The sequence below is a fragment of the Mustelus asterias genome, unplaced genomic scaffold (genome assembly GCF_964213995.1).
Source record: "Mustelus asterias unplaced genomic scaffold, sMusAst1.hap1.1 HAP1_SCAFFOLD_134, whole genome shotgun sequence".
Classification (NCBI taxonomy): domain Eukaryota; kingdom Metazoa; phylum Chordata; class Chondrichthyes; order Carcharhiniformes; family Triakidae; genus Mustelus; species Mustelus asterias.
Window position 1 is genome coordinate 773,244 of NW_027590165.1, and position 27,701 is coordinate 800,944.

At 46.1% G+C, this 27,701-nt stretch overlaps 1 protein-coding gene across 1 annotated transcript in view; it reads left to right on the forward strand.

Annotated features, from left to right (window-relative positions):
- Positions 1-16,321, forward strand: part of LOC144484916 (NACHT, LRR and PYD domains-containing protein 3-like) — a 41,245-nt gene extending 24,924 nt beyond the window's left edge. The window contains exons 7-9 of the mRNA XM_078203276.1: positions 9,258-9,428; positions 14,694-14,861; positions 16,220-16,321. Coding sequence (XP_078059402.1) covers positions 9,258-9,428; positions 14,694-14,861; positions 16,220-16,307 — 427 coding nt within the window. The 3' untranslated portion in view covers positions 16,308-16,321. The remainder of the gene's footprint in view (positions 1-9,257; positions 9,429-14,693; positions 14,862-16,219) is intronic.
- Positions 16,322-27,701: the final 11,380 nt, after the last annotated feature.

The following is a 27,701-nucleotide window of genomic DNA, read 5'->3' on the forward strand; positions in this document are numbered from 1 at the left end:
ACTGGTGAGGGAACCCAGAGCATCAGTGCCATCTTCAGCCAGAAGTGCTGAGTAGAATGATTAATCTCGGCCTCCTCCTGAGGTCCCCCAGATTACAGATGACAATTTGATTCACTGCATGTGAGGTAAAGAAATGACTGAAGGCACTGCATACTGCAAACTCTGTCAGCCTGGCTGTACCCCAGCAATGGTACTGAAGAATTGTGCTCCATAACGAGCCATTCCCCTAGCCAAGCTGTTCCAGTACAGCTACAACACTGGATCTACCGGACAATGTGGAAAAAAACAGGGCAAATCCAATCTGATGAATTGCTGCTCCATCAGTCTGCTCTTGAACGTCAGAAAAGTGTCATCCTTCCAGTGCCTCATGAACATCACTGCAGGAGTTCCTGAGGGTGATGTCCAAATCCCAACCACCTTCAATTGCTTTATCAATGTCCTGCCTTCCATTATAATGTCAGTAGTGAGGATGCTCACTAATGATTGCACAACGCTCAGTACTGTTCACAATTCCTCAGAGACTGAAGCAGTCCATGTCCATAAACAGCAAGACCTGAACAAAACAGAAATTGCTGGAAAGGCTCAGCATGTCTGACAGCTTCTGTGGAGAGAGAACAGCTAACCCTTCGAATCTGGATGACTCTTCGACAGAGCTAGCGCCTTAAGCTCTGAAGAACGTTCAGGCTTAACCTGATAAATGGCAAGTAATGTTTCACTGCACAAATGCCAGGCAAGGACCATCTCCAACAGATGGGAATCTAACCATAATTCCCTTTACATTGAATGGCAGCACCATCGCGGAATCCTCGACCATCAACATCCTGAGTGGTGGGTGCGCACTGGGACCATTGAACAGACACTGAACTGTAAACACTATGGCTCCAAGGGTAGATCACAGTCTGGGAATTCGGAGATGAGGAACTCGCCTCCTGTCTCCCAAATTTTTCCCACCATCTCCAAGGCACAAGTCAGCAGTGTGATGGAATCCGCTCATCTTGCTGGATTGTCTGCAGCTTCAAAAAGACTGAAGAAGCTCATCCATGGAAAATGAGCCCACTGGATCAGCTGGCCATTCACCAAACTAAACATTGGCTGTCTCTACCACTGACGCACAGTGGCAGTATTTTACCACATACAAGGTGGAATGTAGCAGCTCACCAAGGTTCCTGAGCCAGCATCATCCAAACAGGCACTATCCATCACCGAGATGGCCAAGGATATCAGAAGGATGGGACACCAACCAGCTTCAGATTTCTTTCCAAACCACACGCCATTCTGACTTGGAATATATTGCTTTTCCATCCCTGATGCGGGATCATAATCCCGGATGTCCCTTCCTAGCGGTTTTGTACCAGATGCTCTGCAGAATTTAAGAAGATGGCTCACCACCTCCTTCTCAAGGGTAATTGGGGATGGGCTGCAAGTGTTGGCATTGCCAGTGATACCATCATCCCTTGAAAGAATTAATAAAGACCCGCGCTACCCACTGTAGAGGTGGGTAATTGTGCCTGTGTGTAACCCAAACACAGTCACGGAAGAGAGAAAAAACAGCTGCGACAGGACAAATAGTGTGACCATTGCACAGGCCAGAGGAATTCTAAAGATAGATCTGGTGGAACTATTTAATATACTCAGCGAGGGTCTCAAATGTCCAGGTGTTGTGCTGTGTTCCATACAACCTGGATCTAGAGTGGAGAAGCTTTGAACAAAGTGTGATGCAATACAATGTTGACCAGATGCTTCATGATGAGGAACCCCATGGACCACAGGCCAGGGACATGGGATATGTGTCAGGGAGGATGGAGATTCAGTAATGCAGACATGTTTTCCAAGAACCTTAACTCACACAGCCATTCAGTGTAATAAATCTTCACCATCTCCAGCACTGTTGCTGTTTCTGTGAATGTTTTATAATTTCCCTGGAGCCGTCACGACACGAAACAAAGGCATTGGAATTGTATTGACCTGATTCAGTGCTGTATTTCCCATCTCACATTCCCAGTGAACTGTTAAAGACCCAGTAATATGGTGACGGAGTTTTTTAGTGGTGCTCCATCTCTGAATTTACTCAAAATACAGACATAACAAAGTCACCAGTAATAACAAAGTATAATCCTGTGAAACCCAAGGAAGCAACCCCACCATGACAACCACCGCCATCCCCGCACTTTCCGCTGAGCTGCAGGCAGCATCTTACCTCTCTCCTCTGCTCTGGGAATTTCGATGACCGTGGCCTTTGTCCTCGGATTTCCTGAGTCCTGGAAGGATCCGGCCAACTGCGGGTCCTCTGCACAGATGCTGGAGTTGTCTCTGTCATCATAGCTTCGTGAGGTGCTTGTGTCACAGTCGGAGCAGAAGGGGACCCACTGCCCACACCAGGGGCATCCTGAGAGGAGCTCCCGAATACTGCAGGCAGCCGCTCCTCTATCCATTCAGGGCAAACTGGACCCTCCCTGCTCAGCTGGGGAGGGCCTGACAGTTACTCCAGGCACATTTTCCAACCCCTCCCACAGCCCGTGTTCCACAGAGCTCATGGAGGTGGTGAGAACATGCAGGTTCATGTGTATTTCCTGTGGGTGATAGGCTGGATGTGACTCTCCATGAAGGTCACCAATCTCTCTGTGGAGGATGCTATTTGTGCTCAGACCTGAGACATGGTAACACTGCTGGCCTGGATTGACTCCTCCATCCTTTGTGTATGGATACACACAGCCTTTGGAAACTCCACCAAATGTTAAAGTATCCTACGCTGCAGCTCCAGTATCTGCTGCATTGTTAAAGACTCCAGTCACATTTCATCTTCCTGAAGCTGACAATGACCTGTCCTCTCGAGAGTGTGAGTGAACTCAGCTATTGCTGCCTCCATCAGCTGCTCGGGTTTGTGTGTGCTCTCCTGTGCTGCCAGATTGTAACCTCTTTGCTAATCGTGAGAGACATTATCTGCTCTGGCGGACGTTATAGAGTATAATGTGACAATCCATCCTCTGACCCCTCCCCATCTTCAGAGTTACACGCCTGTCTCCCGCTCACCGCAGCTGTTGATTTGTGAGAGAGTGAAGAATGTTAGAGGGTAATACACATTCCAACATGTCCTGCAGACTGTTCCTAACCCAGAGCTCCATGTGACCAATAGAAGACACACAAGCACCAGGTTTTTGGTACTCAGCAGCAGAGCCTCTCCTGTGCCCATCCATTCACTCACTCACTCTCTCTGGATCCACAACCCATCTCACCATCAGCGATTGCCCACCCAGCCTCCAGGTCTCCCAGCTCCAGCACTGCATCTTCCATTGGCATAAGGATGACACAATCCAGACACTGTCACTCTTGGCTCCTTCTCTGACGCTGTGTGCCCTCTTCTACAAGAACATAAATTTCCATTGTTACTCACCCATCAAAGACACACACAAACCTGACGCTAATTTAGACTGCCCATCGTGGGACCACCAGGATGGTCACTCAGTGTCGGCAGTGCAGCAGCCATCTCTGACTGACTCTTTACTCAGAGAGCGGTTGGGGTGTGGAATGGACTGCCTGCTGTCATAGTGAAGTCGGACACTTTAGGAACTTTCAAGCGGGTATTGGATAGGCAGATGGAGCACACTAGAATGATAGGGAGTGGGATAGCTTGATCTTGGTTTTGGACAAAGCTCGGCACAACATCGTGGGCCGAAGGGTCTGTACTGTGCTGTACTGTTCTATGTCCTATGTTCCATGTAACCCTTCACAGAGAGGCTGACATGTTCCTGAAGATTGATGTTGCTGTCTGGACATTGCCAGTGTCTGGGTGGAGATGGTCTTTCCACAATTTCTCTTTCATCCTTATTCACATATCAGCTTGTAGGCTTAACGCTCACCTTGTCAGAACATATCAGATTATTCATCTTTTGCCTCATTGCAGCCACTGCTCAGACCCTTGGCAGTGTCTATCCAGACTTGCTTGGGTTGATGTGACAGGTATCCTTCTCCAGTCCTGAGGGAACAGAACCTTCCTCCAAACCGAAATAGCCTTGAGAATTTCCAGGGTAGTGTCAGTGAATTGGGTTTAATCTGCCTTCTGCCATTTCAGCCCTTTGTTCATTAACCAGGGCTCCCTCACTGCTCCCTTCAGAGCCTTTAAAAGTGCTGCTGGCTGCCTTTAAATCTGGTGCCAGCATTGCCAGAATTGTGCTGTCCCCTGCAGCCAGTGGTTAAGCTCTGCAATGCGCAGGGATTTGGGGGAAGGTGGGGGAATGCCACTTAGTGAATTGCTCATTCGGAGAGTCAGTGCAGACACGATGGGCCGAGTGGCCTCCTGCTCTCTAACAATACTGTGATTCTGCCTGTGCTGCCTGAGTGGACGGATTTCCCGAACCTGTCAGACATTTACTGTGCCCGTTCTGGCTCTGTGTGGAGTTGGTTAGTTCAGTTGGTTCGGTGTCTCCAGCGTGATGTAGAATGACGCTGTTGTTGAGGGTTTGGTCCTCGTACTGGCTGTGGGGTTAATGGAGTCCCAACTCTTCCCATATCCCCACGTTTACTAAGTTGTATCCCTGAAGCGACATGTACCAAATTGTGTCTCTTTCTATTGGAGAGATTTCATTGGGGAATGTGGCTACTAACACTGTCCACACGGCAACATCACCAACTTCCAGTTGAAATATCGATAACATTTTCAACCACTGTCTCCACAGAATTCTTACGGAGCACAATGAGGCCATTTGGCCCATCGTGTCTGCACCAGCTCACCAAATTGACATTCGAAATTCGTGTCATTCTCCAGCCTTTTTGTCGTATCCATTTTCGTAGCTCATTGCCTATCTTCAAAAAATCATCTAATTCCTTTTTGACTGCTTCGATGCAGCCGACCTCCACCACACTTCCCGGCTGTGAATTCCAGACCCGAACCACTGGCAGTGTGAGAAAGGTTTCTGTCGCATCATCTTCAACCCCACCACACACTCCATTCCTGAGCCCCAGTTAGAATACTCACTGTCTCCATCTCCTGGTGTCCCTGTCTAACTGCACTCAGTTACCCCCTCACTGTCTCCATCTCCTGGTGTCCCTGTCTAACTGCACTCAGTTAGAATACTCACTGTCTCCATCTCCTGGTGTCCCTGTCTAACTGCACTCAGTTAGAATACTCACTGTCTCCATCTCCTGGTGTCTCTGTCAAACTGCACTCAGTTAGAATACTCACTGTCTCCATCTCCTGGTGTCTCTGTCTAACTGCACTCAGTTACCCCCTCACTGTCTCCATCTCCTGGTGTCCCTGTCTAACTGCACTCATTTAGAATACTCACCGTGTCCATCTCCTGGTGTCTCTGTCTAATTGCACTCAGTTAGAATACTCACTGTCCCCATCTCCTGGTGTCCCTTTCTAACTGCACTCAGTTACCCCGCTCACTGTCTCCATCTCCTGGTGTCCCTGTCTAACTGCACTCAGTTACCCCCCTCACTGTCTCCATCTCCTGGTGTCTCTGTCTAACTGCACTCAGTTACCCCCCTCACTGTCTCCATCTCCTGGTGTCTCTATCTAACTGCACTCAGTTACCCCCTCACTGTCTCCATCTCCTGGTGTCCCTGTCTAACTGCACTCAGTAAGAATACTCACAGTCTCCATCTCCTGGTGTCTCTGTCTAACTGCACTCAGTTAGAATACTCACTGTCTCCATCTCCTGGTGTCTCTGTCTAACTGCACCCAGTTAGAATACTCATTGAATGTCCCGTGCTGTACATTATTATTGTTAATGATCTTATTCTTAAAAACACTGTGGATTTACCCTGATTCCTGTTATTTTTCTCTCTCTGATCTCCAGTCTCTGTGTTAATGGTCTCACCGATTCTTGTGCCGAGGACCTGGTCTCTGCTCTCAGTACAAACCGCTCACTGATCGATCTGAATCTGGGTGACAATAAACTGGGAGATTCCGGAGTGAAACTGCTGTCTGTGGCTCTGAGGAATCCGGAATGTAAAATACAGCAACTGCAGTAAGTAGCAGACTGTGTGAGATTGTGTTTATAATAACTGAATATTCAACAATATAATTTCACCACTGGTATTTGTATAAAAACACTGCCCATTACTATTGGTGTCAGTTATGAATAAGGAAAACTGCTTTTCCTCTGACTCCTGTTGCTTCTCTCTCTGATCCCTGAGCAATGGGATGTCAGTCCCACAGATCCTTATGTTGAGGGAGTGGGGAAATAATGTTATGGTTCACCCTCTGAGGTCCAGTCATTGGCAACTGCAAACTGTATTGAATTTCTACCTTCGGGTGTGCTGACTCTCAGAATCCCCAACCTGATCCAATCACATGACTTCATATTATAAGAGCCGACAGCTTTGACAAATCAACAGAAAAGGCAATGAGGGACAATTCGCCAGGGAGCAAAGGTCGCCAGTCACAAATCTGATAGGTTTGTGGTCACAGCACAGCTGAAGTAACGTATATAGTTTTGGTCACCTTATGAACGTATTTTATAAACATTTGAGAAAATGTTGGCTTGAGTCTTTCATGGCATGCCAGGCTTATCTTATGAAAAAATATAGAAATTATTCGTCCGATACTCACTGCAATTGGGACGAAACACGGCTGATCATGGTCGGCAGGGTGGTAGAGCTGTTAGCACTGCTGACTCAGAGCGCCAGAGACCCGTGTCAATTCCGGCCTTGGGTGACAGATTGTGTGGAGTTTGCATGTACTCTCCGTGTCTGCGCAGGTTTCCTTCAGTTACTCCAGTTTCCTCCCACATGCCAAAGATGTGCACGCTAGTTTGAGCGGCGATGGTAAATTGACACTTAATGTCAGGGGGATTTGCAGAGTTAATATGTAGGGTTACTGTTATAGGGCCTGGGTGGGATTGTTGTTAGTGAAGGATTGATGGGCCCAATGGCCCACAGCTTGTCTGGACTTGCAGAATCTCACTGGCTGTCCTGTCTGGAGACAATACACATCTCTTTCACCTGTGCTTAATGCTCCCTCCACTCACACTGTTTGTACCTTTAAGACTTGATTATCTGTAAAGACTGCATTCCAGTCATTATTCTGTAAATTGAGTTTGTGTCTCTGTATGCCCTGTTTGTGAGCATTTCTACACTCCACCTGACGAAGGGGCAGCGCTCCGAAAGCTAGTGGCATTTGCTACCAAATAAACCTGTTGGACTTTAACCTGGTGCTGATAAACTTCTGGCTGTTCCTAACCCAGAGCTCCATGTGACCAATGATGAACACACAAGCTCCAAGTTATGGACTCAGCAGCAGAGTCTCTCCTGTGCCCATCCACTCACTCACTCGCTCTCTCTGGATCCACAACCCATCTCACCATCAGCGATTGCCCACCCAGCCTCCAGGTCTCCCAGCTCCAGCACTGCATCTTCCATTGGCATAAGGATGACACAATCCAGACACTGTCACTCTTGGCTCCTTCTCTGACGCTGTGTGCCCTCTTCTACAAGCACATAAATTTCCATTGATACTCACCCATCAAAGACACACACAAGCCTATGGTGCTGCCAGACTGTCCATCATGGGACCACCAGGATGGTCACTCAGTGTCGGCAGTGCAGCAGTCATCTCTGACTGACCGGAATCCTTCACAGAGAGGCTGACATGTTCCTGAAGATTGATGCTGCTGTTTGGACATTGCCAGTGTCTGGGTGGAGAGGTTCTTTCCACCATTCCTCTTTCATCCTTATTCACATATCAGCCTGTAAGTTTAACGCTCACCTTGTCAGAACATATCAGGTTATTGATCCTTTTGCCTCACTGCAGCCACGTGCTGCCTGCTCTGGCCCTCGGCAGTTTCTATCCAGACTTGCTTGGGTTGATGTGACAGGTCTCCTCCTCCACTCCTGAGGGAACAGAGCCTCCCTCCAAACCGATATAGCCTTGAGAATTTCCAGGGAAGTGTCAGTGAATTGGGTTGAATCTGCCTTCTGCCATTTCAGCCCTTTGTTCATTAACCAGGGCTCCCTCACTGCTCCCTTCAGAGCCTTTAAACGTGCTGCTGGCTGCCTTTAAATCTGGTGCCAGCATTGCCTGAATGGGGTCTTCCCCTGCAGCCAGTGGTTAAGCTCTGGAATGCACAGGGTTTTGGGGGAAGGTGGGGGGATGACACTTAGTGAATTGCTCATTCAGAGAGTCAGTGCAGACACGATGGGCCGAGTGGCCTCCTTCTGCTCTCTAACAATACTGTGATTCTGCCTGTGCTGCCTGAGTGGACGGATTTCCCGAACCTGTCAGACATTTACTGTGCCCGTTCTGGCTCTGTGTGGAGTTGGTTAGTTCAGTTGGTTCGGTGTCTCCAGCGTGATGTAGAATGACGCTGTTGTTGAGGGTTTGGTCCCCGTACTGGCTGTGGGGTTCATGGAGTCCCAACTCTTCCCATATCCCCACGTTTACTAAGTTGTATCCCTGAAGCGACATGTACCAAATTGTGTCTCTTTCTATTGGAGAGATTTCATTGGGGAATGTGGCTACTAACACTGTCCACACGGCAACATCACCAACTTCCAGTTGAAATATCGATAACATTTTCAACCACTGTCTCCACAGAATTCTTACGGAGCACAATGAGGCCATTTGGCCCATCGTGTCTGCACCAGCTCACCAAATTGACATTCGAAATTCGTGTCATTCTCCAGCCTTTTTGTCGTATCCATTTTCGTAGCTCATTGCCTATCTTCAAAAAATCATCTAATTCCTTTTTGACTGCTTCGATGCAGCCGACCTCCACCACACTTCCCAGCTGTGAGTTCCAGACCCGAACCACTGGCAGTGTGAGAAAGGTTTCTGTCGCATCATCTTCAACCCCACCACACACTCCATTCCTGAGCCACTGGCCATCCCATGTCCCTCCCTGTGACTCAGGGTAAGGACATGGGAATCCTGTGCTCTTCCCTTTCACCATCATCCTTTTTGTCATTTAATCAGTCTGGCACTTCCATTTTGTTCTTTCCTTGTCACCCGCCCATCCCCAGCTCCCGTCACTTAAAACAATTTAATTCACCGCTATTTCCAATTTCTAAGTTTCGCGAATTGAACTGAAACTAAATCTGTTTCTATCTTCACAGATATTGCCTGACCTGATGAGAGTTTGCAACATATTTATTCATATTTCAGATTTACAGCATCAATATAATTTTGCCTTCTGTATCAACTGAAGTTGTGTTTCTTGAATGTCCCGCGCTGTACATTATTATTGTTAATGATCTTATTCTTAAAAACACTGTGGATTTACCCTGATTCCTGTTATTTTTCTCTCTCTGATCTCCAGTCTCTCTGGTAACGCTCTCACAGATTCTTGTGCCGAGGACCTGGCCTCTGCTCTCAGTACAAACCGCTCACTGATAGATCTGTATCTGGGTGACAATAAACTGGGAGATTCCGGAGTGAAACTGCTGTCTGTGGCTCTGAGGAATCCGGACTGTAAAATACAGAAACTGGAGTAAGTAGCAGACTGTGTGAGATTGTGTTTATAATAACTGAATATTCAACAATATAATTTCACCACTGGTATTTATATAAAAAACACTGCCCATTACTATTGGCGTCAGTTATGAATAAGGAAAACTGCTTTTCCTCTGACTCCTGTTGCTTCTCTCTCTGATCCCTGAGCAATGGGATGTCAGTCCCACAAATCCTTATGTTGAGGGAGTAGGGGAATAATGTTATGATTCACCCTCTGAGGTTCTCTCCTCCTCCTCAGATGTGCACAGCTCTCCCCGGACACAGCATCCATTGATTAGTGAAAGGGGGGAGAGTGAGTGGATGACAGTAAATGGAGGACAGGACATGGTGGTGGAATCTCACTGTTAGTAACAGATGTCAGTACAGCAGCGAGAGCTGAACTTAGTTCAAGATGCAGAATCAGTTTGGATAGATATAAGATTTAACAAAGTTAAAAGATCACTTGTGGGAATCATTTATCGGCTCCTAACAACAGTCACAATCTCCGACACAGTACACAGGAAAAATAACGGGGCCTTGTAAAAACATATTGCAATAACCACGGGTGATTTTAATCTTCATATACAAAGAAGAACAAAGAACCGCACAGCACAGTAACAGGCCCTTCAGCCCACCAAGCCTGTGGCGCCTCCTAACGCTTATTCAGACCCAGAACTTACTGCCAATTTGCGGTTTCTATTCCTCTGTTTGTCTCTTGTTCATGTATCTACCAAGATGCACCTTGGACATTGGAAACGTGCCTGCTTCTGCCACCTCCATTGGCAGTGCCTTCCAGGCACCCACCACCCTCTGGGTGAAAACTCACCCCACACACCTCCCTCCAAAGTTTGCTCCTCTCACCTTCATCCTGTGCCCTCTTGTAGTTGACCATTCCACCCTGGAGAAAAGTCTCTGACTATCCACCATATTGATGCTTCTCATAATTGTGGATACCTCCATCAGGTCACCCCTCAGCCTCCCTTTTTGTAGTGAAAACAATCTGTGTTTATACAACGTCTCCTCATAACCTAACCGTCCTTGACCAGGCAACATTCTGGTAAACCTTCCTTGCACCCTCTGCAAAGCATCCACATCATTCTGGTCGTGTCGCAAACGGAACTGCAAGCAATATTCAAATGTGGCCAACTGAAGTTTCATACAGCTGTAACATAACTTGACAACTTTTACACTCGATGCCCCGGTCGATGAAGACAAGCATGTTGTCTGCCTTCTTGACCACCTCATCCACCAGTGTTGCTACTTTCAGGGATCTGTAGACTTGTACACACAGATCCCTCTGTAGGTCAATGCTCCTGTGGCTTCTTCCATTTACTGTATAAATCACTCAGATTGTCAAAAGTTGAATAAAAGATTGGTTCACACAATGTATTCAAGCAATTTCTTGGAGAAGCACGTTCCAGTGCCAATCACACAACAAGCTGTTTTAGACATGGTGATGTGCAAATGTGTGGCGTTTCCAACAAAAATAGATTCCTTTCATTTGAAAAACAGCAGCAGAAGTGTTCCAGCCGTTGCTAATTCAAGGAGTGTATTAGATTAAGTGAAGATGTGGCACCGGGGTTGGCACTGCTGCCTCACAGCGTCAGGGTCCCGGATTCATTCCAGCCTTGGAGACTGTAGAGTTTTCACGTTCTCCCCGTGTCTGTGTGGGTTTCCTCCGGCTGCTCCTGTTTCCTCCCACAGTCCAAAAAAAATGTGTAGGTTAGGTGAATTGGCCATGCTAAATTGCTCGTTAGTGTCCAAGATGTGTAGGTTAGGTGGATGAGTGGCGTAAATATGTGGGATTACGGGAACCCGGGCAACTGCAGATCTATTAGTCTGACATTGATAGTATGGAAATCCTATAATAATCTATAATAAAGGAAGTGATAACAGAACACTTCGAAATTAATGGCAGGATTAGACAGGGCCAACATGGATTTATGAAAGGCTGGCACGGTGACACAGTGGTTAACATTGTTGCATCACAGCCAGGGGCCCGGGATCAATTCCAGCCTTGGGTGACTGTGTGGAGTTTCCACATTCTCCCCGTGTCTGCCTGTGTTTCCTCTGGGTGCTCCGGTTTCCTCCCACACTCCAAAGATATGGATGGTAGATAGATTGGCCATGGTAAAATTGCCCTTAGTGTCCCAAGATATGTAGGTTAGGTGGATTAGCCCCAGTAAATTAGTGAGTTTATGGGGAGCGGACCTTGGTAAGTTACTCTGTCAGTGTGGCTCGATGGGCCGAATGACGATTCCTACACTAGGGATTCTATAGTTGCATGATTCACACACAAGAGGTTATTAAATAAAATTGGAGCACGTGGGATTGGGAGGAATATACCAGCATGGATTGAGAACTGATCAATGGACAGAAACAAGGAGTTGGAATAAATGGGTTACTTTTGGGTTGACAGCCTCTAACTAGTGGAGTACGGCAGGGATCAGTGTTTGGGTCTCAGCTATTCAGAATCTACATGAATGATATGGATGTGGGGATCAAATATAATATTTCCAAATTTGCGAATAATGGAAAACGAGGTGAAAATCTGAATTGTGAGGAGGATGCAAAGATGTTTCAAGGGGATGTGGAGAGGCTCAGGGAGGCTCCACAACTGGAGTAATGTGTACAGTGTTGAGCTCTTTACTTAAAAAAGGATAGAATTGTATTGGAACCAGTTCAGAGAAAGTTCACTCGGCTGATTCCTGGGATGGAGAGGTTTATTTTACGAGGAAAATGTGAGCAGATTGGAGCAATATCTATGAAAGTTCAGAAGATTAAAAGGTGATCGCATTGAGGGGATGACACAGGGTGGTTGCTGAGAGGCTGTTTCTTCTTGTAAGTGAGACCAGGACAAGGGGACAGATTTTAAAATGTAATTGTCAGTCCCTTAAGACTGAGATGAGGAGAAATTTATTTTTTAGATGGTGGCTGGTCAGTGGAATTCTCTTCCCTCGAGACTAGTGCAGGCAGAGTCATTGAATATATTCCAGGATGAGTTCAGAATGATTTTGGATTGAGAAGCTAATCAAGGGTTACGGGGAAAAGAGTTGAGACTATAATTAGATCAGCCGTGATGGAGTATGCTCGAGGGGCTGAATGACCTTCTGCTGTTCCGAGGTATTTTGTTCCTATCCCAATACGTCCTTCAGACTGCTCTCTGTGACCAGTGATGGATACACAAGCTCTATGTTTTGTCCTCACCAGACGCTCTCCTGTGCCCATTCATTAGGCCACCCACTCAACCCATCTCACCAGCAGTAATTACCCACTCTGCCCCCAGGCCTTCCTGATCCAGCACTTCATCTTCCATTGGCGTAAGGATGGCAAGACCTGGATGTCTCCACTCTTCTTCACTCATTCCCTGATGATGTTTGCTCTCTTTCCAAACACATAAATTGTTACTCACTCATCAAACACATGCAGTAGCCCAGGGTTGTCCAACGTGTGGACCAAGGGGCGAATGTGACCCTCGAAGCCCCTCAATGCGGCCCCCGGAGCGAGTTTCCAGAATCTCAGTCACACAGTTCAGTTTGAATGGAAGAATCTGCATGGAGCTGCTCCTCCAATCACATCCCGTTTCTTTCCCATGTTTGCTGCTGATAGGTTTTTGAGCCAATCTGCAGCAAATGTGGGAGAGAAACAATTTGTGATTGATGAGGATTAAACTCTAATAATCATCTTTATTTATTACTCATTATTGTGCTCAGCAAGTTGTTTCTTTTCATATCTCAGTTTAGTTTTTAATTGAAATTTCTGCTGTGCCAAACTTTATCATTCTGAAATTTACTCATCGGCCCCTTGAGTGAGAAAAACATTGACGTGTGTTTGCCCAGTGAATATGTTGGTCAGCCCTGCTCGAGCCTATGCTGGTGCCAGCCTAACGGACATGTCTCTGACAGTCAATGCTGCTGCCTTTGCATTGTAAGAGTTTTAACAACACCAGGTTAAAGTCCAACAGGTTTATTTGGTAGCAAATACCATTAGCTTTCGGAGCGCTGCTCCTTCGTCAGATGGAGTGGAAATCTGCTCTCAAACAGGACACAGAGACACAAAATCAAGTTCCAGAATACTGATTAGAATGCGAATCCCTACAGCCAACCAGGTCTTAAAGAGACAGATAATGTGAGAGAAGGGAGCATTAAGCACAGGTTACAGAGATGTGTATTGTCTCCAGACAGGACAGCCAGTGAGATTCTGCAAGTCCTTTGCATTGCCAGTGTCTGGGTGGAGATGTTCTTTCCACAATTTCCCTCTCATCCTTATTCACATATCAGGCTGTGCTGCACTCACCGTGGCAGAACACATCAGGACATTGATCCTTTTCCACTCTGTAACCACGTGTCTGAAACCTGCTCACCTCCCAGCAATCTCCATCCAGACTGGCTTGTACCGATGGGATAATCTCCTCCCATCCTGAGGGAACAGGACCTCCCTCTGAGCCTGAGCAGCCGGGAGGAGCCCCTCCAGGGAGGGGGGGAGGTGGGGGGCAAGCCTTGCTCTGCTTTCTGTCATTTCAGTCCTTCCTTCAATAAGCAGAGCTCCCTCGCTGCTTCCTCCAGAGCTGCTGTGTTTGAAAGTCCTGCTGCCTTTGGAGATGGTGCCAGCATTGCCTGAACCGGGACTGCCCCGTGCCCGGGCTGCCTCAGTGAGCAGCTCCCCCTGCCTGCCAGCCGTTAATTGTCCGCCTCTGACAATATCACCTTCTTAATTCTGCCTATCCTGCCCACACGGACACACCACCCATTTCCAATCCCCATGTTGGCACTTCAGAGCTTCTGGTAAAATCACAGCCATTATCTTCAACCTCACCACAAACTGCATTCCCAAACCACTGACCATCCCATGTCCCTCCCGAGCCACTCCGAGTAAGGACACGGGGATCCTGTGATTGTGGTCCTGTCCCATCATCACTTTTATCATTTAATCACTCCTGTAATTCCAGTTTGTCCTTTCTTTGTTTCTTCCCCAGCCACCCACCGCTGTCACTTCAAACCTCTCAATTCACTGCCCGTTCCCAGTTCCAATGGAAGCTCAAACTTTACCCCTGTTTCTCTCTTCACATGTATTTAGCGAACCTGCTGAGCATTTCCAGTTTATTTATATTTCATTTTCAGCATTGAGTATTTCCTCATTCTACAGAAATGCAGGTTGTGTTTTTGGAATGTCTGATACAATACATTATTATTGTTATTAACAGTATTATTTAAAACACTGGGGATTGAGCCTGATTCCTGTTATTCCTCTCTCTGGTCTCCAGTCTGTATAAGAACGCTCTCACAGATTCTTGTGCTGAGGATCTCGCCTCCGCTCTCAGTACAAACCAGTCACTGAGGCTTCTGTACCTGGGATCAAACTCCTTCACAGATCAATCTGTCCCTGCTCTCCGCCGCCTCATACTGACCTGCAGCAGTCTGAAGGTGATCTGGTGAGTGTTTGTGTTAATTTTCAGAGTAACAATTAAAATATAAATGGATTTAAAATATAAATGGGCCTGAATCTTCCAAGTAGCAGCAATGGTAAGCAGATTGTCGGTATGTTTCAAAATTCTCCCAACCTGAAACTGCTGCATATTTCTCCCAGAATCTTCAGCACTGCGACCCTGGGAGCTCCCTCAGAGCAGACAAGAGTCGGGGAAGAGAGAGCACACACCGTATTTACAGCACAGTGACCCCGGGGAGCTCCATCAGAGCAGACGAGAGTTGGGGAAGAGAGAGCACACACCCTATTTACAGCACAGTGACCCCGGGGAGCTCCAGCACAGCAGACTAGAGTCGAGGAAGAGAGAGCACACACCCTATTTACAGCACAGTGACCCCGGGGAACTCCATAAGTGTCAGTTGATTGGGGGAGTGGCTGGATGAATAGTTAGTCAGGGGGCTGGGGAGAGGTTCAAGGATTAGTTCTGGGTGTGGGAGGAGTGGACGAGTTGTGTTGTGTTGGGTTGGAGGGTTAATCGGGAGTTTAGATGGTGGCTGGGAGTTGGTCATGCTGCTGGGGGTCTAAGCAGATGTGGGTGTATGGTGGGAGGTTGGGATTGGTTAATAGCTTTAGAGAGGGTAGTGGGGTGGGGTTGGTTTTGGAGTAATCAGTCAGAGGCTTAGTCAAGAATGTATTCAAGAGACGGCTATAAATAGCACTTGGGGTTAACGGGACCAAAGGTTATGGGGAGAAAGCAGGATTAGGCCATTGAGTTGGACGATCAGCCAGTGTTGTGATGAATGGTGGGGTCGGCTCCAAGGGCAAAATGGCCTCCCTGCTCCTATCTTCCATGTTTCTGTGTCAGGTCAGGAGAGGTTGGGACGGATGAGGCCAAGTTCGGAGGTTTAGTCAGATTTGTTCAAGGGCCAGTGGGAGGTAGTCGGGCTGGAGGGGAGGTAGGGATGAGTTGCGGGGACTGGGTCTAGTCAGATTGTGGGAGGTGGAGTATGGGGATCAGTGGGAAGTGATTGGGGGACTCGGGTGTGCTATTCAGGTATTAGCCCAGGTGGTGAGCTGTCTAACATTACCTGAGTAACTATCCAGGTAAACTTTGTGGATCTGTCCCAAGTATCTGACTCTAACTGCAGCAGGGGAGTTCCCCAATAGTAGTTAATACCTCTGGGACAATTCCCAGGTAGATCAGTGCGTCAGGACATCCACAGGGTCCCGATGCTCATCTTCGGATGTGTGTCTGGCCTCTGGCAATCCAGAGACCAGAAGATTTGTCCCATTAACTCCAGTCTCCTGTTATTTACTCTGTTGTTCAATCTGTTTAATTCCTGTTTCATCTTTAATCTGTTTCAGGCTGTGGCAAAATCAGTTCAGTCCAAATGGAAAGAGCCAGCTGGAGCCGCTGCAGGGATCCAGACCGGGACTGAGTGTGAAAGTGTGAACATTTCAATCTATAAACATTGCTGCTCCACCAGTTACAGTGAAATCCTGAATTGTGAAGATCTTCGACAGCTCCTTCCTAACCCTTCATTCCTGCCCCTCTCCCTCCCTATTCCATCAGCCCCTCCAGCCTGGCACTGATTTCCCTGCTTACCTGGTTTCCCAGCTGGAAAACTGTTGTAGTTTTAGTCTCCACATTGAAGGAAAGATTGCTGCAAACCATTGTTTAAGCAGCAATGTGTTGTCAGTGTTCTCAGCAACAGAGACTTCAACCTCCTTTCAAAATGGAGCAGCAGAGATCATTCTCCAGAGAGAGAACAGTGTGTGTGTGATTCTGACAGTACCCAGCAGGGGGCAGATTGGTCAATCTTGTCAGAGTTTCCTCTCTGTCTCTGTGAATGAATTAAAGGCTCCACCAGCCTCTCCTCAAAACCTCTTTCACTATCTGGTGATTAAAGTGACACAATGCCACCATCTGCTGGCGGCTCCCAGCTACTGCAGGTGCTGCTCTCTGTGAGCCTCAGACAAGTTCAGTAAGTCCCATGTCTGCATCTGGGAACCGGTTACTGCAGCGTGAATATTGAACAATATTAGAACATAGAACATTGAAAGCCACAGCACAAACAGGCCCTTCGGCCCACAAGTTGCGCCGATCACATCCCCACCTCTAGGCCTATCTATAGCCCTCAATCCCATTAAATCCCATGTACTCATCCAGAAGTCTCTTAAAAGACCCCAACGAGTTTGCCTCCACCACCACCGACGTCAGCCGATTCCACTCACCCACCACCCTCTGAGTGAAAAACTTACCCCTGACATCCCCCCTGTACCTACCCCCCAGCACCTTAAACCTGTGTCCTCTCGTAGCAACCATTTCAGCCCTTGGAAATAGCCTCTGAGAGTCCACCCTATCCAGACCCCTCAACATCTTGTAAACCTCTATCAGGTCACCTCTCATCCTTCGTCTCTCCAGGGAGAAGAGACCAAGCTCCCTCAACCTATCCTCATAAGGCATGCCCCCCAATCCAGGCAACATCCTTGTAAATCTCCTCTGCACCCTTTCAATGGCTTCAACATCTTTCCTGTAATGAGGTGACCAGAACTGCGCGCAGTACTCCAAGTGGGGTCTAACCAGGGTCCTATAAAGCTGCAGCATTATCTCCCGACTCCTAAACTCAATCCCTCGATTAATGAAGGCTAGTACGCCATACGCCTTCTTGACCGCATCCTCCACCTGCGAGGCCGATTTAAGAGTCCTATGGACCCGGACCCCAAGATCCTTCTGATCCTCTACACTGCTAAGAATGGTACCCTTCATTTTATACTGCTGCTCCATCCCATTGGATCTGCCAAAATGGATCACTACACACTTATCCGGGTTGAAGTCCATCTGCCACTTCTCCGCCCAGTCTTGCATTCTATCTATGTCTCGCTGCAACTTCTGACATCCCTCCAAACTATCCACAACACCACCTACCTTGGTGTCGTCAGCAAACTTACCAACCCATCCCTCCACTTCCTCATCCAGGTCATTTATGAAAATGACAAACAGCAAGGGTCCCAGAACAGATCCCTGGGGCACTCCACTGGTCACTGACCTCCATGCAGAGAAAGACCCCTCCACAGCCACTCTCTGCCTTCTGCAGGCAAGCCAGTTCTGGATCCACAAGGCAACAGCCCCTTGGATCCCATGCCCTCTCACTTTCTCAAGAAGTCTTGCATGGGGGACCTTATCGAACGCTTTGCTGAAGTCCATATAGACCACATCCACCGCTCTTCCTTCGTCAATGTGCTTGGTCACATTTTCAAAGAACTCAACCAGGCTCGTAAGGCACGACCTGCCCCTGACAAAGCCGTGCTGACTACTTTTGATCATACTAAACTTCTCTAGATGATCATAAATCCTGTCTCTCAGGATCCTCTCCATCAACTTACCAACCACTGAGGTTAGACTCACCGGTCGGTAATTTCCCGGGCTGTCCCTGTTCCCTTTCTTGAATATAGGGACCACATCCGCAATCCTCCAATCCTCCGGAACCTCTCCCGTCTCCATCGACGATGCAAAGATCATCGCCAAAGGCTCCGCAATCTCCTCCCTCGCCTCCCACAGTAACCTGGGGTACATCCCATCCGGTCCCGGCGACTTACCAACCTTGATGCCATTCAATAGTTCCAACACATCCTCTTTCTTTATGTCCACATGCTCGATCCTTTCTGTCCTCCACAATCCAGGAGTACAACCACCCAGATCCCTTTCCACCGTGAATACCGAGGTAAAGTATTCATTAAGCACCTCCTCTTCCTGTGGATTTTAATTTAGTTTAATCAGGGGCACAAACACAAACAGAAAACTAGCCTCACCATCACTGCTTGAATTGCAAGTTTAGTCAGGAAGAAACAGTTCAATTTATCTGAGAGACTCACTGAGCACTTTTCACAACGTTTCCATGACTACTACAACATTTTCAGCCTTGATGACTGATTTGTTCAGGATGTCAAATTATGTCTTTTTTGCCTTCACTGAACGTCTTTTCAGATGGCAGAGCTTACTGTCTGGCCGAGTGAGTAAGTGAATGCCTTTCGTACATACAGATTGGAATCATAGGGAAATAAATGACACAACTGCCTGGAACAGAGGCCATATTTCACCTCATTTTTCATTCTTAGTCTGAGTGGAATGGGAGAGTTGAAATTATGGAATGCATTGTATGTTGTTATAGAAGGACGGGATGAAGCTAAACAGCTTGGGTGAAAAGAAAATGTACTCACAATTGTGTAGGCACCATCTTCTTTAAAAGCATTGAATACCAAATTGAGATATGATAAAGTAAATAAATAATTCGTATATGGATTAGATCATAGCCACAGCACATCTGTTCGCATGAGTGTCATTGTTCCACTGGTACATGGAGACTCTTCTGCTAATTCGCATAAAATTACATGTTCCTGGTGCTAAGAATAGAACTACGTTGTGTTTATGCAGCTTGCTCTGTCATCGTTGATTGTGTGTCGTTAGGTGACTTTGCCTAACGTACACGCTGTGGATGAGAGCCTATCTTCCAGCAGAGAAGTAAACACGTTGAATATTCTTGCGCTGGCTGGCGCTTTCTTTTTTTGAGCAGTTCAGCAAATATTCTTTCTTTTCCATGTTTACAACTGTTCTCTGGGTGGTCGCTTCCCATTTTGAGTTCAATGAGGCAGATTGTCATGATCTCATTCTGCACTGTGCGATTCGATGATTATAACATTCGATGTAAATCATTCGGGGTAGGAATTTGTAAGCGAGTGTCAAGCCCGGACTCAGTGGCATCAATCTTAGAAGCATTGCGGGAAATTGGTTTATTTTCTTCACTGAGCACTTCAGCATCTGCTAGACTCCGAAACTAATCTTTGTTGTTGCCAGGGCTTTGGGACCAGTCTGACTTAACTTGTCGTTCTTCATTGTAAGCAGTGATTCTTTTTTACATAAATTGATCTGCCTTTGCCCAGGATAGCATCTCCGTTTCTGGCATGGCGGTTCTGCTTGCCTGAAGGTCATGCAGTGCTTCAGATGTTTAGTGTATGTTGGTCATCATGGCTTTCTTTTTTGGAATAATGAATTATGTTATCTTAGCAGACAATGCCGAAATCCAACTTTTATGTTCGGATGCCAAATAATGTTCCTCTTGCTTCATGGATGATTGAGTTCAGTGGCTTTCAACGTTCCTCAAGATCTGTTGATGCAATGTGAGCCCTTGTGTATGAACATTTCAAATGTATGTCTTTGCATGATCACTTGGTGGAGAGATCATTTCTTCCACATGTCATTAAAATGTTCTTCATATTTGACAATGCAGAAGAAAGTTTGTGTGGAGAAGCTTCTGGTATTCTTTTTTTCTGACCCCATATCAGGTGTGGTACACCGACGTTGCTGCTGTTGGTTCGATGGACTGTGTCAGCTGGTTTATTCTGCAAAGCTTACATTAACCTAATGATCGTTTTCTCTGTTATTTCTCTGGCAGAATAATGTATACATAACCTAATATATAGATGATGATGTTGTTTCTCCGGTTTCGTGGAAAACAACCAAGTACATACCAATTATTTTTCGCTCATGATATATCAGGGTCGACTTGCACGATTTACTCTTCAGTTTATGCCACAGAGCACAGATCTTGCCTTGCTGCTGCCAGGCCAAAATGTTGCACTCTTTCATCTTCTTTCTCACAGCTTATCCTGGCCATAGTTTTCGGAGATGCAATCCTGCCCATAACTTCTCAAATGCACAGACTTGAACCCAAAGGGACAGTGAAAACGTAATGTCTGGGGTCCAATAGTGTCTGGCTTTTCTCACAATAAGTTCATTTGATCGAGAAAAAACACTCGTCCAACTGGGACAAACTTTATCTTTGTTCCATCCAAAAATTTTGATTTTGGTACTTTCGACAGCGATTTGAAAGGCATTGACCTGTCAAGCGCAAAACTTCATTCTGAGATGCACTTTTTTGTCCTGCAGATGCCCCATTTTATGGCAACTTTAGGGACGGTCAGCCTATTAGCACTGGTACTGATTTGAAATCCCAGCGATAAAGGAAAAATTCAGTTAATTCTAATTACTTAAAGTAAATCAGTCCTCCTCAATGATAAAGGAAGCCACTAGTTCAGTCATATAAACAACCGCAGTGCACATGCACATGACCACAAATACCGTTTAATTTGCAACAGAGTCAGCACGATAAACGCTAAAATCTCTCTATTAAAACAGAAAATACACCACAACAGATGCTTTACATAAAACTGGAAGCCCACCAATACCCTCAGCAGAATAAAGCATTCCTGCATAACAAAAATCCATGGACTCACTTATTACACAACACTGAAGGTCACTGCATCAAGCCCACCACATCACAGCAATCCAAGTGCCCAAATCATCCTTCCCGGAGCAGTCTGATAAGCAAAAGAGCTCAGCACAACAAATTCTCCAAAAAATATGTTCATCCCTCACTAGCTAAACAAAACATATTCTTACTCACTAACTAAGCCCGAGTCAAACAGAGCAGTGGCATTTAATCATCAGTCCGCCTTCCTCCCGCCAAATGCGAGCTCAGGCGTGCAGCAGTCAGAGACCTAGCTGCATGACTGGTGGAGTATTCGCAGAAACTCTTCCCCTTCCACTCCAACGAGAGCCTCCTAGAGTCAATGCCAACCGACTACTGTCTTTCTACAGTCATTTGCTGATATGTCTGGGATTGCAGTAAATTCTGAAGTTCTTCGAAGAGCGAGAGGAATGATGAGGCGCTCAACAACCTCCTGCAGTTATGAGCCTCTATGCCTCTCCTCCTCTATAGCAACAAACTTTAATTTTGATTTGGTTTGTTATTGTCACAAGTATTGGCATGCAGTGAAAAATATTACTTTTTGCCCAGCATACCGTTCATGCAGAAGGCAAGGATATAGGGCAAAATGTAGTGATACAGCCATAGCTAGTGTGTAGAGAAAGATCAACTTAATGCGATGTAAATCCATTCAGTTGTCAGATGGCAGCATGGAAGAAGCTGTTCTTGAGTCGGTTGGCATGTGTCCTTAGACTTATGCATCTTTTTCCCGACTGAAGAATCTGAGAGAGAGTATATGAAGCGAGCATACCGCAGCAGTGCAGCACTGAAGCTGCAGCAGACCAGGGGGGAGCCGTGCAGCAGGATGATATTTCTGATTTCCATATTGATATACAGGAAAATGCAACGGTTAAGGACTGCAACAATTGCATTGACATGGCTGCTGTGTTGAAGGAAGGCTCAGAGCCTTCAGCGGGGAGGAGCCTTCAGCGTTTTCAGTGGAAGAGCCCACACCTCTTTAATGTCACATTCATAGTGGTCACTGAATAATTCCGTTATCCTCAGTTTCTTGAGGTTTGTAAATGGGCTGAAAATTATTAGGCCACAGCAAGGATCCAAGAAGAAACCTTAAGACATGTCTCCCAGCACCTGAAAAGCGCTGCTGACGTCAATACTCACCACATACAGGTTTTGAAGCAAGTTGGTGAGACAGCATAATGACATTCCATTACAGCAAATTGAGCCGCTGAAACAGCACAGTGTGCGCCATCATCAGGTTATCAAGAATATGGTGGCACTTCATACTGCATCATCTGGCCAGGAGCTGCCACGTAGAGAGACAATTGCTGCTGGATCAGGTGCAGCGCCATCAGGAATGCAGGAGGCACATGAACCGGCACGGGTCACTGGCCGCCAGGAGGGACCCTCTCTCCCTCCAACACTGCACCCTGTACTTCAACATTATCATGTTCAAGCTCTTGCTCTAATTGCACTGTGCAGCATGGCACTGGTCTGATGCAATAAATAAGCTGCTGAAGCGATATCTTTTTTAACATGGGCTTTATCATCAGTATGCTTTGGCTTTGCTTCCTTAAATGATGCTATTCAGTTATAATTATCTCGCATTTCAATATTGCCCCATAACCTCTGATCGCCGACGGTCCGCCTAAAATTGAAAGAAAATTGAATATTGACGTTTCCTGAGCAGCTCGAACGAAACTCCCGATGTGTGAAGCCGACTGGGACCCTCAGCGCAGCCATCGCAACAGGCGCCAGCACGTCGCAAAATATTCCAACCCAGGACCCCTTATGACACAGCAACCCAGAAACGTCCATTGAGGTCCAGATTTAAAAAGACAGTTTGGCATTGAAAACGGAGTCCCCTGCTCTTATGGAAGGAATGTGTTTGTACTTGCACTTGAGTTATTTTCCTACAACTTTGAAGTAGTTAATAGACTGTTATTGGTTCACTAGAATTCTAATTCTTAAACCAATTCTAATGATTGACCACGAGTATTATTTCACATGTATAAATAAATGTCATAATTGTTTTAAAGTCGTGAACGCATTATTTAAAGTAATAGATTTGGAGGGGCGAGTTTCCCCATTCCACCCTCCACGGGAATCGTTGCGACCATGGAAAGGTCCGTTGACCTCAGGCGGGATTTTCAATTTCGGGGTGAACACAGCCAGAAAATCTCACACATAGAATCTCGACGGTGAAGAAGGAAGCCATTCGGTCCATCAAGCCTGCACCAACAGCATTTCCACCCAGACTCGATGCCCGTAGACACATGAATTTACGTTGCTCATACCCCTGACACTAAGGGGCAGTTTAGCATGGCCAATCAACCTAACTCGCAACTCCTTGGACTGTGCGAGGAAATCGGAGCACCCAGAGGAAACTCATGCCGACATGGGTAGGACGTGCAAACTGCACACCGACAGCAAATCAACGACAGCATTGAACGTGGGCCCCTGGCACTGTGAGGTAGCAGTGCCAATGTGTCGCCCTAAATCTGCATCATATTACTGTTATGTACCTTTCTAATATACGTGGTATTCATATAAGTACATTTTGTGTTTAAAGTCAGAATATAGTTAGTGAAAAGTTTGCTGCAAGAAAAGAGATCTCAGAATGTCTTTGACCATGATTTCGAAAATTTATTGCATGAAGTAGAACACAGTTCAAACCTTGTGCAATGGTAAATCAAAGCCAGCAAGGAAAATACAAGCTATGGCTTGGAACGAAATTGAAACATTGGTGTCTGCAGATAGTGAAGTGGCAAGGACTGCAGATCACTCTCGCAACAAAGTAATGATTTGATGCTTTCAGATGGGTATGTAACGTTTTGGATGAAAAATTAAAACGAACAAAATCACTTTCAAAGTAAAGATTTCAGTATGCTTTGCATAAATAGTAGTCACCTCGCAGCTTTGCAGAAGGTGTTGTAAAATTCAATAACAAGGATGATTTCCGACGCAAGTCAAATGACCAAGATGCAGCTCGGAATGGTGTCCCCCAGGAGCCCCAAATGGCAAATGAGCTGCTGAGACAGCATCGTGAGAGGTCGCTGCAGTGAAATGAGCAGCTGAGACAGGAAAACGAGGTCCTTCAGCAGATAATAATGAATAAAGAGGTGACATCTAAGAACATAAGAAATAGGAGCAGGAGTAGGCCATCGAGCCCCTCGAGCCTGCCCCGCCATTCAATAAGATCATGGCTGATCTGAAGTGGGTCAGTTCCACTTACCCGCCTGATCCCTATAACCCCTAATACCCTTACCGATCAGGAATCCATCTATCCGTGATTTAAACATATTCAACGAGGTAGCCTCCACCACTTCAGTGGGCAGAGAATTCCAGAGATTCACCACCCTCTGAGAGAAGAAGTTCCTTCTCAACTCTGTCCTAAACTGACCCCCCTTTATTTTGAGGCTGTGCCCTCTAGTTCTAGTTTCCTTTCTAAGTGGAAAGAATCTCTCCATCTCTACCCTATCCAGCCCGTTCATTACCTTATGGGTCTCTATAAGATCCCCCCTCAGCCTTCTAAATTCCAACGAATACCAACCCAATCTGCTCAGCCTCTCCTCATTGTCAACACCCCTCATCTCTGGTATCAACCTGGTGAACCTTCTCTGCACTCCCTCCAAAGCCAATATATCCTTCCGTAAATAAGGGGACCAATACTGCACACAGTATTCCAGCTGCGGTCTCACCAATGCCCTGTACAGATGGAGCAAGACATCTCTGCTTTTATATTCTATCCCCCTTGTGATACAGGCCAACATCCCATTTTCCTTCTTGATCTCCTGTTGCACCTGCAGACTGGGTTTTTGCGTCTCATGCACAAGGACCCCCAGGTCCCTCTGCACAGCAGCATGTTGTAATTTCATTCCATTTAGATAATAATCCAATTTGCCATTATTTCTTCCAAAGTGAATAACCTCGCATTTGTTAACGTTATACTCCATCTGCCAGATCCTCGCCCACTCACTCAGCCTGTCCAAATCTCTCTCCAGACCTTCTACGCCCTCCGCACGATTCAATTTTCCACTTATCTTTGTGTCGTCTGCAAACTTTGTTACCCTACACTCAGTCCCCTCCTCCAGATCGTCTATATAAATGGTAAATAGTTGAGGTCCCAGTACCGATCCCTGCGGCACGCCACTAGTTACCATCTGCCAACCAGAAAAGCACCCATGTATTCCGACTCTCTGCTTCCTGTCGGATAGCCAACAGGATCTGCTGCTGCACTCTCTGTCCAGCAGCCACCCTTTTGCAGAGACTGTTGTTGCTGGGCAACATACTGTTCCATCTGGGATGCAGGAAGATCGGTCATGTGGACGGGGAAGTCCCCATGGATAACGCAAGAATATTTAGTGTCCCGATCCTCTCCCTCCAACACTTCCACCTCCACCTCAACAACTTTTCCTTTTATGTATGTTGCGTTTTTAATTGCTTATTTTGATTCAGTTATGGTTAATCTTTCTACCTTTTTTATTTGAATTATCCAATTACTATTCTCATATTTGAATATTTCGTTTTGATGGTTGACGTTTTAGTAAAAAATGTATAATTGTGCTAAGTTCAATGGAAAAGAACATTTTAGCCCAACGACAAAAATATATTTGTAATTAGAAAAAAATAAATATGTTCACATTTATCTGAACATAACTACCTCATCTTTTCAAATTGTTTGCAATAAAATATTTTGTATACCTTTAATACCACAAATAATTGATCACCTGAACATAATGCATGGGAAAGTTTGGTGACCGGAGGAAGACTGGCGTGTATTAAGGAGATTACTCCACAGGAGGAACATGCTTGGGACCTGCTGGGTTCGTCAACGCCCAGAATATGTGATGATGGGGATATTGGGTTTGGTCAGGGTGGACGAAAAGCCAATTGATTATATAGACACACACGACAGTTATTATGATGGAAAATAATTGTGCTTTCTTTAACTCTCACGGATGCCATGATGACAGAACAGCGAAACATCGTTGAGAGTCAGGCCATCCTACCTGCTGGTGATGTAACGGAAGCTGGTACATCACAGCAGTACAGCACGGAATCTGTGGCAAATGAGCGAGAAACCTTGTATCCTGCTGAGTTTTTTGACATTGATACTGATGTTCAGGATGATCCAGTGTTTCGAAGGGAGAGGCCAGTGATGACACGGCTGCTGTAATGGAGGAAGAACAAACAAAACTATCAAGAGCTGAGGAGCCTTTGCAGAGGAAGATTCTGCAGCCCCTGAACATCAATGTCTTACTGTCAATGACAGTGAGGAAGTAGTTATTAATAAACTGTATGAGGTTGTAACGGTGTTGACTGAAGGTTGTGCTGAAACTGGAAGGAGGAAAGCTGTAGCCCTGAGTGATTTCTCCCCATAGCTCTAAATAGCAAATGCGCTGCTGAGGCAGCATCATGAGAGTTCGGTGCAGCAGAATGAGCTGCTGGGACAGAGTTCGTTACAGTAGAATGCATTGCTGATGCGATGGAATGAGTTGCGAAGAGAGCAAAATGAATTCCTTCAGCAGAGAATGAATAAAGTGGTGAGACGTGCAGGAGAAAGAAAGAACAGAAAGAAAGCTACCGCGTGTGTGTGACGTCGCTTGCCTTCGCGAAACTTGTGTTTCATGCTGGTTCTTCTGACCTATCCAAGTGAGTAAATCTTCGCCTACTTATGTCGAAGAAAAACGCTCATTCAAAGACTTACACAAACAAAAGGGCGACCATAGATTTGTGCGAAGGTGATGACCAATAAAGCATGAGCCACTCCAATTGTGCAGTATGTAAGAATGGGAGACGTACTTACACCCTTGCTAACAGCTCTTACTTACCTGGACCATTTTAGAATACTTTTCTGCACCTTCTCCAAGATGCTGACACTTGGTCCATGTGCATTGTCAGAGTTTGCGAAGAAATTAGCGACGGCCTGTCTAATGACTAATAAGGTTTGCAGATTTGTTTATTTAATTAGTCTTCATTGCTCTCTTTGCCTTTTTACGTTTTGAAGAAAGTAAGAAGCATACTTTACAACTTGGAACACCAGCATACATACGACTCATTTCCCAGGAGCATCATTACATCTAACCAATTTGTTCCATTTCGACGTTATTGCAATTTAAGCTGCATGTGTCTTTTGACTTTAACATCCGGTTTAAATTCACCAACGGCCTTCAACTTCGCCCTCGCTCTACTTCTTTTTTACCGCTTTGACAGGCGCCTCCTTCGCATGTTTTGCAATTATTTTCTTCATGCAAAAGAATGGACAATTTATTGAATGAAATGCAATGTTTTTAATACCAAAAGAGAAAATAAGCTGGAAAACCTCAGCGGGTCTGGCAGCATCCGGAAGGCGGGTAAAGAGCTGACGTTTCGAGTCTAGACGACTCTTTGTCAAAGAACCTTTGTCGTCTGGACTCAAAACGTCAGCTCTTTTCTCTCCTTGCAGATGCTGCCGGACCCTGCTGAGATTTTCCAACATTTTCTCTTCTGGTTTCAGACTCCAGCCTCCATAGTAATTTGCTTTTATCCAGTGCTTTAATATCCCAGTGAAACCACTGTAT